Consider the following 15,458-nt stretch of genomic DNA (forward strand, 5'->3'; position numbering starts at 1 on the left):
CTAATTCCTGCGATGGTATCATTGTCCTGTGAGGAGACTTGAGGAGATCTCCCACTCTGGAGTTTAGAAGAATAAAAGATAACCTCATAGAGACTTAGACAATTCTTAAAAGGAGTAAATGCAACAAAAGGATGTTTTCGCTGGCCAGACGTTCTAGGGGAAACTATCTCAGAATAAAAAAAGCAATCCATTCAGGACTGAGATGAGGAGGGAATTCTTAACACAAGGAATGGTAAATCTTTGGGATTCTCTAACTTGTGACGATGGAAGCTCAGTTACTAAGTATGAACAAAACAGATTGATGAATTCAGTAATTAGAAATCTACCAACGAGTAATTGGAGAAAGGCCAATTTTGACAGTATTAGGCAAGAACTTTCGAAAGCTGATTGGAGGCAGATGTTTGCAGGTAAAGGGACGGCTGGAAAATGGGAAGCCTTCAGAAATGAGATAACAAGAATCCAGAGAAAGTATATTCCTGTCAGGGTGAAAGGGAAGGCTGGTAGGTATAGGGAATGCTGGATTATTAAAGAAATTGAGGGTTTGGTTAATAAATCCTCATATGTCAGGTATAGACAGAATAGATCGAGTGAATCCTTAGAAGAGTATAAAGAAAGTAAGAGTATACTTAAGAGGGAAATCAGGAGGGCAAAACGGGGACATGAGATAGCATTGGCAAATACAATTAAGGAGAATCCAAAGGGTTTTTACAAATATATAAGGACAAAAGGGTAGGGAGAGAATAGGGCCCCTCAAAGATCAGCAAGGCAGCCTTTGTGTGGAGCCACAGAAATGGGGGAGATACTAAATAAATATTTTGCATCAGTATTTACTGTGGAAAAGGATATGGAAGATATAGACTGTAGGGAAATAGATGGTAACATCTTGCAAAATGTCCAGATTACAGAGGAGGAAGTGCTGGATGCCTTGAAATGGTTAAAGGTGGATAAATCCCCAGGATCTGATCAGGTGTACCCGAGAATTCTGTGGGAAGCTAGAGAAGTGATTGCTGGGCCTTCTGCTGAGATATTTGTATCATCGATAGTCACAGGTGAGGTGGTGGAAGACTGGAGGTTAGCAAACGTGGTGCCACTGTTTAAGAAGGGCGGTAAAGACAAGCCAGGGAACTATAGACCGCTGAGCCTGACCTCGGTGGTGGGCAGGTTGTTGGAGGGAATCCTGAGGGACAGGATGTACATGTATTTGGAAAGGCAAGGACTGATTCGGGATAGTCAACATGGCTTTGTGCGTGGGAAATCATGTCTCACAAACTTGATTGAGTTTTTTGAAGAAGTAACAAAGATGATTGATGAGGGCAGAGCAGTAGATGTGATCTATATAGACTTCAGTAAGGCGTTCGACAAGGTTCCCTATGGGAGACTGATTAGCAAGGTTAGATCTCATGGAATACAGGGAGAACTAGCCATTTGGATACAGAACTGGCTCAAAGGTAGAAGACAGAGGGTGGTGGTGGAGGGTTGTTTTTCAGACTGGAGGCCTGTGACCAGTGGAGTGCCACAAGGATCGGTGCTGGGCCCTCTACTCTTTGTCATTTACATAAATGATTTGGATGCGAGCATAAGAGGTACAGTTAGTAAGTTTGCAGATGACACCAAAATTGGAGGTGTAGTGGACAGCGAAGAGGGTTACCTCAGATTACAACAGGATCTGGACCAGTTGGGCCAATGGGCTGAGAAGTGGCAGATGGAGTTTAATTCAGATAAATGTGAGGTGCTGCATTTTGGGAAAGTAAATCTTAGCAGGACTTATACACTTAATGGTAAGGTCCTAGGGAGTGTTGCTGAACAAAGAGACCTTGGAGTGCAGCTTCATAGCTCCTTGAAAGTGGAGTCACAGGTAGATAGGATAGTGAAGAAGATGTTTGGTATGCTTTCGTTTATTGGTCAGAGTATAGAGTACAGGAGTTGGGAGGTCATGTTGCGGCTGTACAGGACATTGGTTAGGCCACTGTTGGAATATTGTGTGCAATTCTGGTCTCCTTCCTATTGGAAAGATGTTGTGAAACTTGAAAGGGTTCAGAAAAGATTTATAAGGATGTTGCCAGGGTTGGAGAATCTGAGCTACAGGGAGAGGCTGAACAGGCTGGGGCTGTTTTCCCTGGAGTGTTGGAGGGCTGAGAGGTGACCTTATAGAGGTTTACAAAATTATGAGGGGCATAGATAGGATAAATAGACAAAGTCTTTTCCCTGGGTTGGTGAGTCCAGAACTAGAGGGCATAGGTTTAGGGTGAGAGGGGAAAGATATAAAAGAGACCTAAGGGGCAACGTTTTCACACAGAGGGTGGTACGTGTATGGAATGAACTGCCAGACGAAGTGGTGGAGGCTGGTACAATTGCAACATTTAAGAGGCATCTGGATGGGTATATGAATAGGAAGGGTTTGGAGGGATATGGGCCGGGTGCTGGCAGGTGGGACTAGATTGGGTTGGGATATCTGGTCGGCATGGACAGGTTGGACCGAAGGGTCTGTTTCCATGCTGTAAATCTCTATGACTCTATGAGTATGGATCTCGAGCAGGAATATGACATTGAGGTAGTGATCAGATATGATCTAAAATGATGGAGCATGCTGAAAGTGCTGAATGACCTCATTCTGTGACTGGCTCCTGAGGTAAAATACAATGAAAAATAGTTTCTTACTCATGAACAGAGCAGAATTATCTCTCTAATATTGCTTGTGCTAAGCATTTATTCTTCAGATGAAAGGTTACGCCATCTCCTTGTCTCTTCATTTCAGTGGTCCAGGCAGAAAAAAAAGTCCAGCACAGTTTGAAAACTATGAAGGAATTTTGCTGTTACCCAGCACAGGAATCCTCCATCATTTACTTACCATCGAAAGGATTAACTGACTGTTCAACCTGTTAGATGAACTTGTTGGTACAGAATAGTTCCACTTCAAAGTGATGACAACATGAAGCTCTTTAAGATGAGATGAGGTGACGAAGCACCTTGTAAATATGATTTTGTTTTTGCTGGCTCAATCTGTCCAGTTTACCTTATTGTTGTAGAATTGCTAAGAAATAGCCACAGTGCCAGATGCCAATGAACTTTCAAACTGCCACTGAACCGTATGTGTGTTTGGCAACTTTTCATGATTCTGAGAGTCTTCAGAAATTAAATATTGTTCGCTGCTGTAAAGAAATTTTGCGTAGTTTTTTTTTCATTTACTTTCCACACTATTGTTTATGAGTTGTGATCATACTGGAGAGAGGTAAGAAAGGCTGTTTTTGCTGGGGAGGAGGTGAGTGCTGGCAGATAATCTGGTGAAACCCCCAGGAATGATGAAGAGCTGATGCTCGAAACGTCGACTCTCCTGCTCCTTGGATGCTGCCTGATTGGCTGTGCTTTTCCAGTGCCACACGTTTTGACTCTGATCTCCAGTATCTGCAGTCCTCACATTCTCCAATGTGATGAAACCCCCAGGAATGATGCCGCTATCTTACATGAATGTGCTATGTGTTACGTTGGCCAGAAAAAGCCAGAACTACCACTTTGACACTGAATAATGCAATGACTGAGTTAAAGGAAAAGAACAAGCAGCCTATTGTACAGAGAATTAGATTTGTGTGCTTGATCTATTCTACTGTGCTGTACTATATACTGTACTGAGCATAGCATGTGTGACTCTGCATTTTAAAACTAATCTCAACAGATCAATTTGGAATGCGGGGATCTGTTCAAGATCTTGATTAGACGCAGAATAATGTTATCTTTCTTCAGGTACAATGATCAGAACTTGCTGATAATAGCTTTACAGTCAAATGTACTCTGGCGCTGATTCACAAAAATGTATGTCAAAGATAAAGGGCATCAAAGGAGTTGTTAGGAAAAGTAACCAAAAGCTGAGTCAAAGAAATTATTTTAAAGGAGGTCTTAAAAGAAGAGAAGTAGCAGAAGGACCTGGAAAGGGAAGTCCTGAATATGAGGGCTGGACTCTCTGTGCAGTAGTTGGAAAAAAAATGGGACACATAGAATTCTGATATGAATTTAAAAATATTGGGTTTCCCAATAAGCATTTTTTAAAAATAAGAATCAAGATCAAAAAAGTTTAAATATTTCTCCTCAACTTTATTCGATGTGCCCATTCTTGAAGTAAGAGACAAGGGTTAAATGGTTGACATAGAGCGGCCTTTTCCTGTCATGTTGGGTTCCTGCTCTGCCACCACAAGAAGGGCCCACATAGAGTCATAGAGTGATAGAGCCACAGAGATGTACAGCATGGAAACAGACCCTTTGGTCCAACCCATCCGTGCCGACCAGATATCCCAATCCAATCTAGTCCCACCTGCCAGCACCCAGCCCATATCCTTCCAAACCTTTATTCATATACCCACCCAAATGCCTCTTAAATGTTGCAATTGTACCAGCCTCCACCACTTCCAATGGCAGCTCATTCCATACCCGTATCACCCTCTGTGTGAAAACGTTGCCCCTTAGGACTCTTTTATACCTTTCCCCTCTCACCCTAAACCTATGCCCTCTAGTTCTGGACTCCCTGACCCCAGGGAAAAGACTTTGCCTATTTACCCTATCCATACCCCTCATAATTTTGTAAACCTCTATAAGGTCACCCCTCCGACACTCCAGGGAAAACAGCCCCAGCCTTTTCAGCTTCTCCCTATAGCTCAAATCCTCCAACCCTGTCAACATCCTTGTAAATCTTTACTGAACCCTTTCAAGTTTCACAACATCTTTCTGATAGGAAGGAAACCAGAATTGCACACAATATTCCAACAGTGGCCTAACCAACAGTCGCAACATGACCTCCAAACTCCTGAACTCAATACTCTGACCAATAAAAGAAAGCATACCAAACGCCTTCTTCACTAACCTATCTACCTGCAACTCCACTTTCAAGGAGCTATGAACCTGCACTCCAAGGTTTCTTTGTTCAGCAACACTCCCTAGGACCTTACCATTAAGTGTATAAGTCCTGCTAAGATTTGTTTTCCCAAAATGCAGCACCTCACATTTATCTGAATTAAACTCCATCTGCCACTTCTCATCCCATTGACCCATCTGGTCCAGATCCTGTTGTAATCTGAGGTAACCCTCTTTGCTGTCCACTACACCTGCAATTTTGGTGTCATCTGCAAACTTACTAACTGTACCTCTTTTGCTCGCATCCAAATCATTTATGTAACATCTATTGAATGGTGTGCTAATCAGCTGGAGACGAGACTTCCACCCCTCGCTCCAGCAGAAATCTTACCTCACTGTGCTACTGGCCAGTTGCACCACTGAGATCAGTGGCCACTGCTGGGACGACATGCAGTCCATAAGAATCGACGTTCTGGAGCTTTAAGACAAGGGGAATTCCTAGGTTTCTTAGTGACTTGAGGGTCTGAGGGGTTTGTGGGGAAGGAGTAGCCTGGAGGCTCATCTCTTCTCTGGTGGGGGTACCCAGGCTTAAAAAAGGGCCAGTACCAGCCCTTACCTAAGCCATTAATTGGCCACTCAGGAGCTTTGCAGTTAGGCTGGTGGGGGAAGGGAGGGGTATGCGAGGATGGTGAGAAAGCCACCCAGGGAAGTTTACAGACCGTGTGCCTGCAAATCCGAAATTGTCATACAAATTATGATTATCCTTCAGGGAAGGAAATTGCCATCCTTACCTGGTCTAGCCTACATTGGACTCCAGACCCACGGCAATATAGTTGACTCTTGAAAGCCTCTGAAATGGCGTGACAAGTCACTCATTTCAAGGGCATTTAGAGATGGGGAGTAAATGCTGGCTCATCGAGCAACATCTACATCCCATGAACAAATAAAAAATACCTCGATTGGGAACCGTTAAGATTCTACCAATACTTTCCAGAGAATGTTGCCATTGAATTTTCTATTATATAATTTTAATACCAACAGAACTTAATCACTAATAATAAATAAACTTTGCCATGTACTGTTTGAATCCTTTTTAAAGCCAACAATAAATTATTCCAGCACAAGGCATATTCCTCCACAGCTCCCTATTGCACTGATTTATTTTCATTGATTTTTTTGTACTTTGAGCTGTCCTCTGTTGTTCAACATTCTCGTCCAGCTTTATAGCTCCTTGACATTTGTCATGAAATCATGAAAAATTGCACACGGATTCTTTATAAAGAAAGCAGTCAGAATGTGTTAACAGTAACATTTGTAATTGTTAATTTTTAAAAAAGAGATCTGTTTAATGACACTGTTATTCTACAGATGCTTTGAGTATGGCTCTTAAGACTTGGGACAACCAGAGAAAAGAATCTTTCTTTCCCAGAGAAGAGCTGACTAGGACATAGAGCTGTTTCATGTTCTGTGGTCGCATCAGTAGCCCCATTCTGATACACTTAATTTACAAAGATATTGATAGCAGAGAGCGATGCTTTGAAATAATTGTCCTAGGCTCATTGATTTAAAATATGATCATAAAATATGCACTTTATGTTGCTTCAGATAGGAATGTTCTCTATCGAGGATGTTTCAAGATACCCAAGAATTTAACTGCAACCTTCCCGGTCTACTCAATCCAGCCTAACCTGACTGTTGCTAAATGCACTGAGTTCTGCACGAAAAAGGTAGGTGTAGCCTTTCATTAAGGAGACCAGAAATTATAATTACGTATTATGTATGGGCCCATGTTATGGAAGTGAAAAGTATGAGCTATGTTGAAAGTTAGTGGATATTGGAGGTGAGTGAAGTTTACATTACACTGAAGGTTGACATGAACATTAAGACTGTAGGTGTGGTGAGTTTTTCAGATTTCCTGGCAATCTGTGTGGTGGAAATTCCAATTGGAGTTGAACTGTTAATCCTGGCATTGTGACTTAGACATAAGCCAGTCTAAAAATTCATTGCATGAGACAAGGCTGAATAACCAGCTGGTGTTTTTTTGCGCATCTATTTTTGTATCTTCACGTATCTTTGTTTATTAATGGTGCTAAGACAGCTACTGGACAATTGTTGTATTTTTGTTCTCAGTCAAGCACTTCTCTGAATTCCAAAAGTCCTTTGTTAATAAAATTGTGGTTTGAACATATGTCAAATAGTGCAGAAAGAAAAATCCTATTAAACCCAGGCTGGACATCATGTTGCCAATGTCGGGGGATTTGAGCTATAGGGAAAGCTGAATAGGCTGGGGCTGTTTTCCCTGGAGCGTCAGAGGCTGAGGGGTGACCTTATAGAGGTTTATAAAATCATGAGGGATATGCATATGGTAAACAGACAAGGTCTTTTCCCTGAGGTGAGGGAGTCCAGAACTAGAGGGCATGAGTTTTAGGGTGAGAGGGGAAAAGTTTAAAAAGGAACTAAGGGGTGTCTTTTTCACGCAGGGGGTGGTGTGTGTATGGAAGGAGCTGCCAGAGGAAGTGGTGGAGTCTGGTACAATTACAGCATTTAAAAGGCATCTGAATGGGTGTATGAATAGGAAGGGTTTAGAGGGGTATAGGCCAAGCACTGGCAAATGGGACTAGATTAGGTAAGGATATCTGGTCGGCATGGATGAGTTAGACCAAAGGTTCTGTTTTCATGCTGTACATCTCTATGACTCTAATAATCTCTTTAAAAAAATTAGAATGACTGAAAATGCTGGAGTCACTCAGCAGATCAGGCAGCACTGAAAGAGAAGCAGAGTTTTATTCAGTCCAATCTGACAAAGGAGGAGGAGTGAAAGGAACAGATGATGAGGGTGTTGCAGCAGGTAGTGAGGGAATCAACAAGAGGGGAAGACATACTTGATGTCATCCTCACCAATCTGCCTGCAGATCATCTGTCCATGACAGGATTGGTAAGAGTGACCACGCACAGACCTTATTGGGATAAAATCTCACCTTCACATTGAGAATATAGCATACGTTTACACTTGGAACAGATGTGGAGGGAGGCAATGGCCTAGTGGTATTATTGCTGGACTGTTAATCCAGAGACCCAGATAATGTTGTGAAGACTCAGGTTCAAATCCTGCCATGACAGATGAGGGAATTTGAATTCCATTTAAAAGAAATTCGGGAATTAACAGTGACCATGAATCCATTGCCAATTGTCGGAAAAACCTATCTGGTTCACCAATGTTCTTTAGGGAAGGAAACTGTCATCTTTACCTGTCTGGCCTACATGTGACTCCAGACCCTCAGCGAAGTGGTTAACTGTTAATTGCCCTCTGGTCAATTAGGGACCAGCAATAAATGCTGCCTAGCCAGCAACCACCCTCACACCATGAATGAATAAAGGGAAAAAAAAATCTAGCAACTCAAGACTGGGCATCCATGAAGTGTTGTAGGCCATTAACAGCAGCACAATTGTACTCTAACATAGGCTGCAACCTCATAGCCCAGTATATCCCCCACTCAACCACTCTCATCAAGCCAGGGGATCAACCCTGGTTCAGTGGAGAGTGTAGGAGGGCATACTAGGAGCAGCAGTTAAAGATGAGGTACCAATCTGATGATGCAACAAGTAAAGGGACTGCTTATGTGTCAAACAGCATAATCCGCAAGTGATGGGCAGAGATAAGCGATTCCACAAACAACGGATCACATTTAAGCTGTGAGATCCTGCCACATCCAGTTGTGAGTGGTGGTGGACAATTACACAACTCTTTGGAGAAGGAGGTGTCATAAGTATTCCTATCCTCAGTGATGGTGAAAAGATAAGGCTGAACATTTGCAGCAATCGTCAGCCAGAAGTGTTAAGTTGATGATCCATTTCGGCCTCCTTCAGAGCTCCCCATCATCACAGATCACAGCCGATTTGGTTCCCGCCACATGACATTGAGAAATGGTTGGACACACTGGATGCTGCAAAGACTTATGGGCCTTGACATGTTTCCACCAGTAATACCAAAGATTTGTGCTCCAGAACTAGCTGATCCCCTAGTCAAGCTGTTCCAGTACAGCTACAATGCTGGCATCTACCTGACAACATGAAAAATTGCCCAAATCTGCCCAGTACATAAATCCAGACAGCCACATCAATCTATTCTCAATTATCAGTAAAGTGATGGAAGGTGTCGTTAAGTGCTATCAAGCAGCACCTGCTCAGTGAAGCTCACTTTGGGTCCCGCCAGGGCCATTCTGCTCGGGACTTTATTACAGCCTTGGTTCAAGCATGGCCAAAAGAGCTGAATTTCAGAGGTGAGGTGAGAGTGACAACCTTTGACATCAAGGCTGCATTCAACCGAATGTGGCATCAAGGAGCTCCCGCAAAACTGGAATCAAAGAAAGATTGTTGTGATTGTTGGAGGAAAGTTGCTTCAGCTCCAGGATATCCCTGCAGGAGATCCTCAGGTATTGTCCTGGACCCAACCATCTTCTCCTTCTTCAATGACCTTCCCTCTATCATAACATCAGAAGTAAAGATGTTCACTGATGATTGCACAATGTTCAGCACCCTTCCAGTTACTGGAAGAGTTCTTGACCACATGCAGCAACATCTGGACAAAATCCAGGTTTGGGTTAATAAGTGGCAAACAACATTTGAGCCACTCAAATGCCAAGCAGTAAACCATCTCAAAATGTTGCTTCTTGACATTCAATGACATTGCCATTGCTGAATCTCCTAATGCCAATGCCTTGGATATTACCATTAACCATAAACTGAATTAGACTGGTCAAATAAATGAAATGGCTGTAAGAGCAGATCAGAGGCTTGCGGTGAGCAACCAACCTCCTAATCCCCAAAAACAAGTCAGGGTTGTGATCTGACACACTGCACTTGCCTGAACGATGATTCCTGATGAAGGGCTCTAGTCCAACATCGATGATTCCTGATGTTGGGGTCATTGCTCGAAACATTGATTTTCCTGCTCCTCAGATGCTGCCTGATCTGATCTGTTTTTCCAACAACATACTCTCAACACTTGCCTGACTGAATAAATCCCCAAAAATACTCAAGAAGCTTGATACTATCCAGGACAAAGCAGCCCACTTGACTGACACCATATCCACAAGTAATCTCCTCCACCAGTCTTCAGTAACGGTGTGTATCATCTGCACAAATTCACCAAAGCCCCTTCGATAGCATCTTCCAAACCCATGCCAATACCTGTACTGTCTGGAAGGATAGGGACAGCAGATACTTGGGAACGCTACCATTTGTAAGTTCCCCTTCAAGCCACGTACCATTGTGACATAGCAATGTATCACCATACCATCACTGTGGCTGGGCCAAAGTCCTGGGACTCCCTCCTTAACAGCGCTGTGGGTGTACATCAGCTTTTCAGAGGGAACTGTGAAGGATCCAACTGATAACGTGAACGAATAAAAGAAATGAAATAATAAAATACCAATGTCAATGTTTGAAGTTATGAAGTAGTTTTACAATTGGCTATGTGATGCACAATAATGAAAACTATAAACTCACAAGTTTTATTCTCAAGAGCCAGTATACATTTCAACGCATGCAAATCTCTCTTGAAATTGCCAATTAGATTATTCTTGAAATTTTATGCAAAATAAAATAATAATAAACATACCCCTCAAATTAGTTTCCATTAAGACACACATACAATCACTGTTCAGAACTTGTTTTTTTCCTTTTGGGAGGCTTAACAATGAGGTCAGCTACATGAATTGTGGGATAAGAGAATGTCAGAGAAATTAGCCCAATAAAGCAGAGGTCACAAAACACAGATCAAAATGAAATTAGCAAACTGTTTATTAACACAGCGATCTCACAGAAGAGAAATTGACCAAGCTGAAACAGCACAGGCAATCTGTCCAGGTAGCCGACACTCTCTTCCCCGAGCTGAGAATCAAGCCAGGTTTTATAGGAATACAGTACAATGATGCTAATTAAAAGTAGTGAAAATGTAACTGTCTTGATAGTCAAGTAATCCAGTTACAATGGTGATAATTGCAAAGAGGTTCTCAGAAGAATGTCCTGAATGTAGCTACAATGAAGCATCTGGCAGCATCAATTGGTCCTTCATGGGATCAGGAGGTTCCAGCTCTCTTTGTGGGTAGGTGAGAATGTCCCTTTTCCTGGCAGTAAGGTGTTTCCATTGTTGCTCTCCTGTGAGCGAGGTATTCTGGTGACTCTGTCTGACCTCAGCTTTGTGTGGCTTTGGTATCGCTGGGGTACGAGACTGCCCTTAGGGCTTTGGGACAGCTGTGCTTATCGGATACAGGAAACTTATTGTCAGGTTGTCTTGCCAAGTGTATTCCCTGGTCTGCGAGTGACTGTGATCATGTCTGGTTTCCCTTGTCAGCCTGTTTGGTCAATGCTGAGGCATTCTGGGTGTTTCTTGTATGGTTTGGACAGGCTTAATTTTCTGTGTTCTGTGTGGCCATGCTGTGGGTAGGCAGGTGGCAGATATTTTCCCACAGAGGAGTAAGTATAGTGGAGCCGTAAATAGAATGATGTTTCCAAAGGTACAAGTACAAGTGGCTACCGATATACAGGAATTGGAAGAACAAAAAGGGACACATGTATGTTCTCAGCCCCCACTATAGAATCAGCACGCTGCCTATTAAGCAGTCAACACAATAAATTACATAACATTCATGGCACAAAATTGTTCATGTCAACTGATTTACTGAACATTGCTGAATTTCTGATCGGTCAGCTTCTGAGCAATGAATGAAAATCGAGTGAGGCTAACTACAAATTTGATGCCAATTGGTGACAATAATGCCTGTTGATGACCACTTGGGATATCAAATTATAGCTATGTGATTGCTCTTGAGTGCAATTGATGTCAATTGATAGCTAAAAGATTGTATTTCTGTGCAAATTAGGTCAGATTATGCTTGCATGTTTGATATTAAGAGCAAATAAAAGCTGTTGAAAACACATAATGTCGAAGCATATCAAATGTTTCTGATAGGGGAGTTAGTCAATCTGAGGCTGTGATGGGGCTGCCAAGTGGAAACTTTAGCCAGGGCTTGGATTCCCTGCTGCATGTCCATGGGCTAGATTGCAGCAGTGGGGTGAGGGAGACATATCTAGAGGTTCATGGTTCATACTCTCCAGCCTCCATCATGTTGAACATGTTGATTCAAGTGCTCACCGGCCAGTTGGAATTGTGAAAAGAGATTTGTGCCCAAATAGGCAGCTAGGAGAGAACATCTGATGGATGAGGATATGGACAGTGAAGCGGACATTGGTTCTGGCCACCAATTTCAAGGCCCCTTGTCTCTCACTCAGACTTTACTTGTTATGTCAGCTTGCATAAACAGAACAAACTGCCAAACAATGCCACTTCCATAGCATGCTCACTGCTACATACAGTCATCATCCTATTTGTTGGAATTGTCGTCCCCTCATATTTGGGCTGTCCCAATGTTTACCACACGTATATTAAAAAGTTAAGAGTGCAACAAGAATTTTCAATTGGTCTGCTTTTTGATGAGCTCAGTATCTTGTCAATCTTGTTTTACAAAAGGGCAAGCAATCAGTCCTCTGCCTTCGGCAACTGCTTACCTTCAATATTGTTAAGGATTGGTTGGACAATGTTGAATTGCTGACCCAAAGTCATCATGCAATATTTCACATAACCCCAGGTGTGGGGTGCTTCCCACCAGCTTGGAACCTATGAAATTAAGTGCTATTTGTAAACATTGTGATAGGATTAGATTGAATTCAGCTGGGCTGTGTTTCATAGTGAATTTGCACATGAATTCTGGCAAGTTTGGGAAGGGACAGTAGACTGATGCTTTTAATGATTATCAATTTCAACATTCTTTGCAAAGGAAAGGGTTCTTTGCAAAGAATGTTGAAGTTGATAATCATTAAAAGCCAATTGGCAATTCGCCAAAGATGAGTGTCTCACTGCCAATTACCAAACAAAGAAAAATTCTAAAGTTTTAATCACTCTTCCATTTCTTTTTTCTGTCTTTGCAAAGAAAAGGGTTTGAGTTATACGAAGAGGCTGGATAGGCTGGGACTTTTGTCACTGGAACATAGGGAGTTGAGAGGTGACCTTATAGAGGTTTATAAAATCATCAGCTGTGGGGGGTTTCAAGACTAGATGACATATCTTTAAGGTGAGAGGTGAAAGATTTAAAAAAAGGCATGAGGGGCAACTTTTTTATACAGTGGTTCATAGATGAAGTGAACTTCCAGAGGAAGTGATGAATGTGAGTACAGTTACAATGGTTTAAAAGACATTTAGATAAGAACATGAATAAGAAATGTTTGGAGGGTTATGGTCCAAGCATAGGCAGAAGGGTTTACTGTATTTAATTTATGGTAATGGTTGGCATGGACTGGTTGGACCGAAGAGTGTTTCCTTGTTGGATGACTCTATGACGCTGTAACGGTTGTCTAGGCTGCAGTATAGAGCACAATCCAATCTCATACCCCTGATGAATATTAATGCATTCATTTTTTCAAAGGCTACAGGCAAATATTTTTAATGATTGAAATAATTATTTCTTCTGATAATTTGCAAGCTTATCTGTTGCAGTGGGAATCTTGATATGCTTCAAATGTTATCATTAACAGATCAGGACAGTTCCCCTCTGAAGGCATTTTACACAGTGAACACAGAAAAAGAAATGAACCTTTTTTCTTACATAAGTGAATTTCATTTATTGGCAAGATCAGGATAACATGTATGGCGGTTAAATACAAATATATTTGGGACCATGGTGTAGAGATTTGTACCTTGCATTTAATATTGAGTGTTCCTCTGGAGGTGCACCTTTGCATCAGTACTACTCTTTCCTTGTTCCTTACCCCTACACTGGTTTTGCAGATGCAAAAGTAGATAGAGAGCATACTACAAATTGTTGATGCATGAATAAACTTACATAGCTTAAGTCAAAAGGCAATACTATAGGCAAATATGAGTGAATCCCCTTTGGGCATATAAAGAATAGAACAGTACTTCTCCAACGCTGAAAAGTTACCTTGGAACTTCGAAGGTACATCTGGAGGAACTGAAAACAAGTGTTATAGAAGGGAAAGCACTGGGGTAAAAGCCACTATAAACCCCACTCAGAGTTGTTATTTCCTAATCAAACTGTTCAGCAATGTAGAGATTTTACTACACACCTCTGGAGCAGGTGGAACTCGAACCGGGCCATCCTTCTTTAGAGGTAGGGACACTACCAAAGTGCCACAGGAATCCTACCACACCCAGAATTTTGCAGGCATTTTGATATCTGCACTCTGAGAGCAACTTTGTCCTCACCCTCTTCTCATTGCCTCTGCAATATAAAGCTGGATGACTTTCTCAACTCATCAGTAATTAAAGGTCAGTTAATGGTCACCTATGACCCTCAATCTGCTACCTCTCTAATTTCCTGCCTTCCCTTTGGGTGGGAAGGTTAACTGACTTCTGGGCTGGCAGGCAGGGGGTAACTAATGAAACCAAACTCCTGAGCTCGCCTCTAACACCTTGCACCCCTCTCTCCCCGTGACAAGAAGATAAAGCTCATGTTTCTTCTCATTGCTGCTTCTTCTGAGGACTAGGTCAAAACTGGCGATTATAGGACTCAGAAAGATAAAATATCAGCCGATGTCGTACTTGCACAGATTTAGACGGTTAAGGGACGATTTGGTGAAAGGTTTTCAAGATATTAAGGAGAAAAGATGGGGTAGCTTGAGACAAATTACTTCTGTTACTCAGGAAGAATTGTCTAAACATTACAATCAGATCCAAAATGAAATTGAGAAACATTTCTACATACAACGGGTGGTAAACATTTGGAATTTTTGTCAGCAAGTGGAAATATGTGCTCTATAAATTGTTCATTTTAAACCTGAGAAAGATTTTTGTTACCCCTAATACATTTAGAAATATAGAGCGAATTTGAGTAAAGAGAATTGGCATACAGATCTGCCAATACTGCATTGAATGATAGAATGGGCTTGAGGGGTTGAATAGACTCCTCATCTCATGCTCATAGATCAGACAAGAAAGGCACAGAGCAAAGGGGTGGTGAGAGGACTCAACTGCTTGAATTCTGGTGTGGAATTTGCTGATGACAATATTTATCAAAACCTTAACAATTTGTGTCTCCCTCAATGACTAACAGAAAGAAATCTTTTTTTTTTCATTTCTTACTCATTCTCATTCACTCATTCCAGAAAGTTACACATAAATGGTTGATGGTTGACTACCTTATCCAAGCAACGAGACCTATGAAAATAAATTACAGGTTCAAAATTGGAAGGGAAAGGCACTTCTGAATTTCTCTTACATTGGGGTCAGCAGGATCCTGTGCATTTTGATTCCATCTGCAGCATCGTTGAGCTGTGGAATTAAGAGAGGATTAAACATTCCATTAGCAGTACTTTAGAGGCCAGATTACAGGTTATGCCTGTATCCTCACTCCCTCCAAAGCAAAGGAGCATCAAGGCTAGGGATTGGTTTAACATGTAAGCAACGATGCTGAGAAAATGAAATCTAGCCTTATCTAGTTTAAATCAGTTGTGAATCTCAAAAATACCAATTCTATCTCTTACCTTTTTTGTTGCAGGAACCCTTGAATAAGTACTTACAATTGAAATGTTTTTTAGAAACC

The 15,458-nt window shown here is 41.8% G+C and overlaps 1 protein-coding gene across 15 annotated transcripts in view; it reads left to right on the forward strand.

The window, feature by feature from the left end:
• The window catches only part of wscd1a (WSC domain sialate O sulfotransferase 1a), a 150,618-nt gene that overhangs the window by 120,327 nt on the left and 14,833 nt on the right, over positions 1-15,458 (forward strand). For all 15 annotated transcript variants that reach the window (XM_043718493.2, XM_087977372.1, XM_043718497.2 and 12 more), the window contains one exon: positions 6,445-6,566. In XM_043718493.2, the coding sequence (XP_043574428.1) occupies positions 6,445-6,566 (122 nt within the window). The remainder of the gene's footprint in view (positions 1-6,444; positions 6,567-15,458) is intronic.

The sequence above is a fragment of the Chiloscyllium plagiosum genome, unplaced genomic scaffold (genome assembly GCF_037043375.1).
Source record: "Chiloscyllium plagiosum isolate Xiang-an unplaced genomic scaffold, Cpla_swu_hap1 HiC_scaffold_31, whole genome shotgun sequence".
NCBI classification, from domain to species: Eukaryota; Metazoa; Chordata; class Chondrichthyes; order Orectolobiformes; family Hemiscylliidae; genus Chiloscyllium; species Chiloscyllium plagiosum.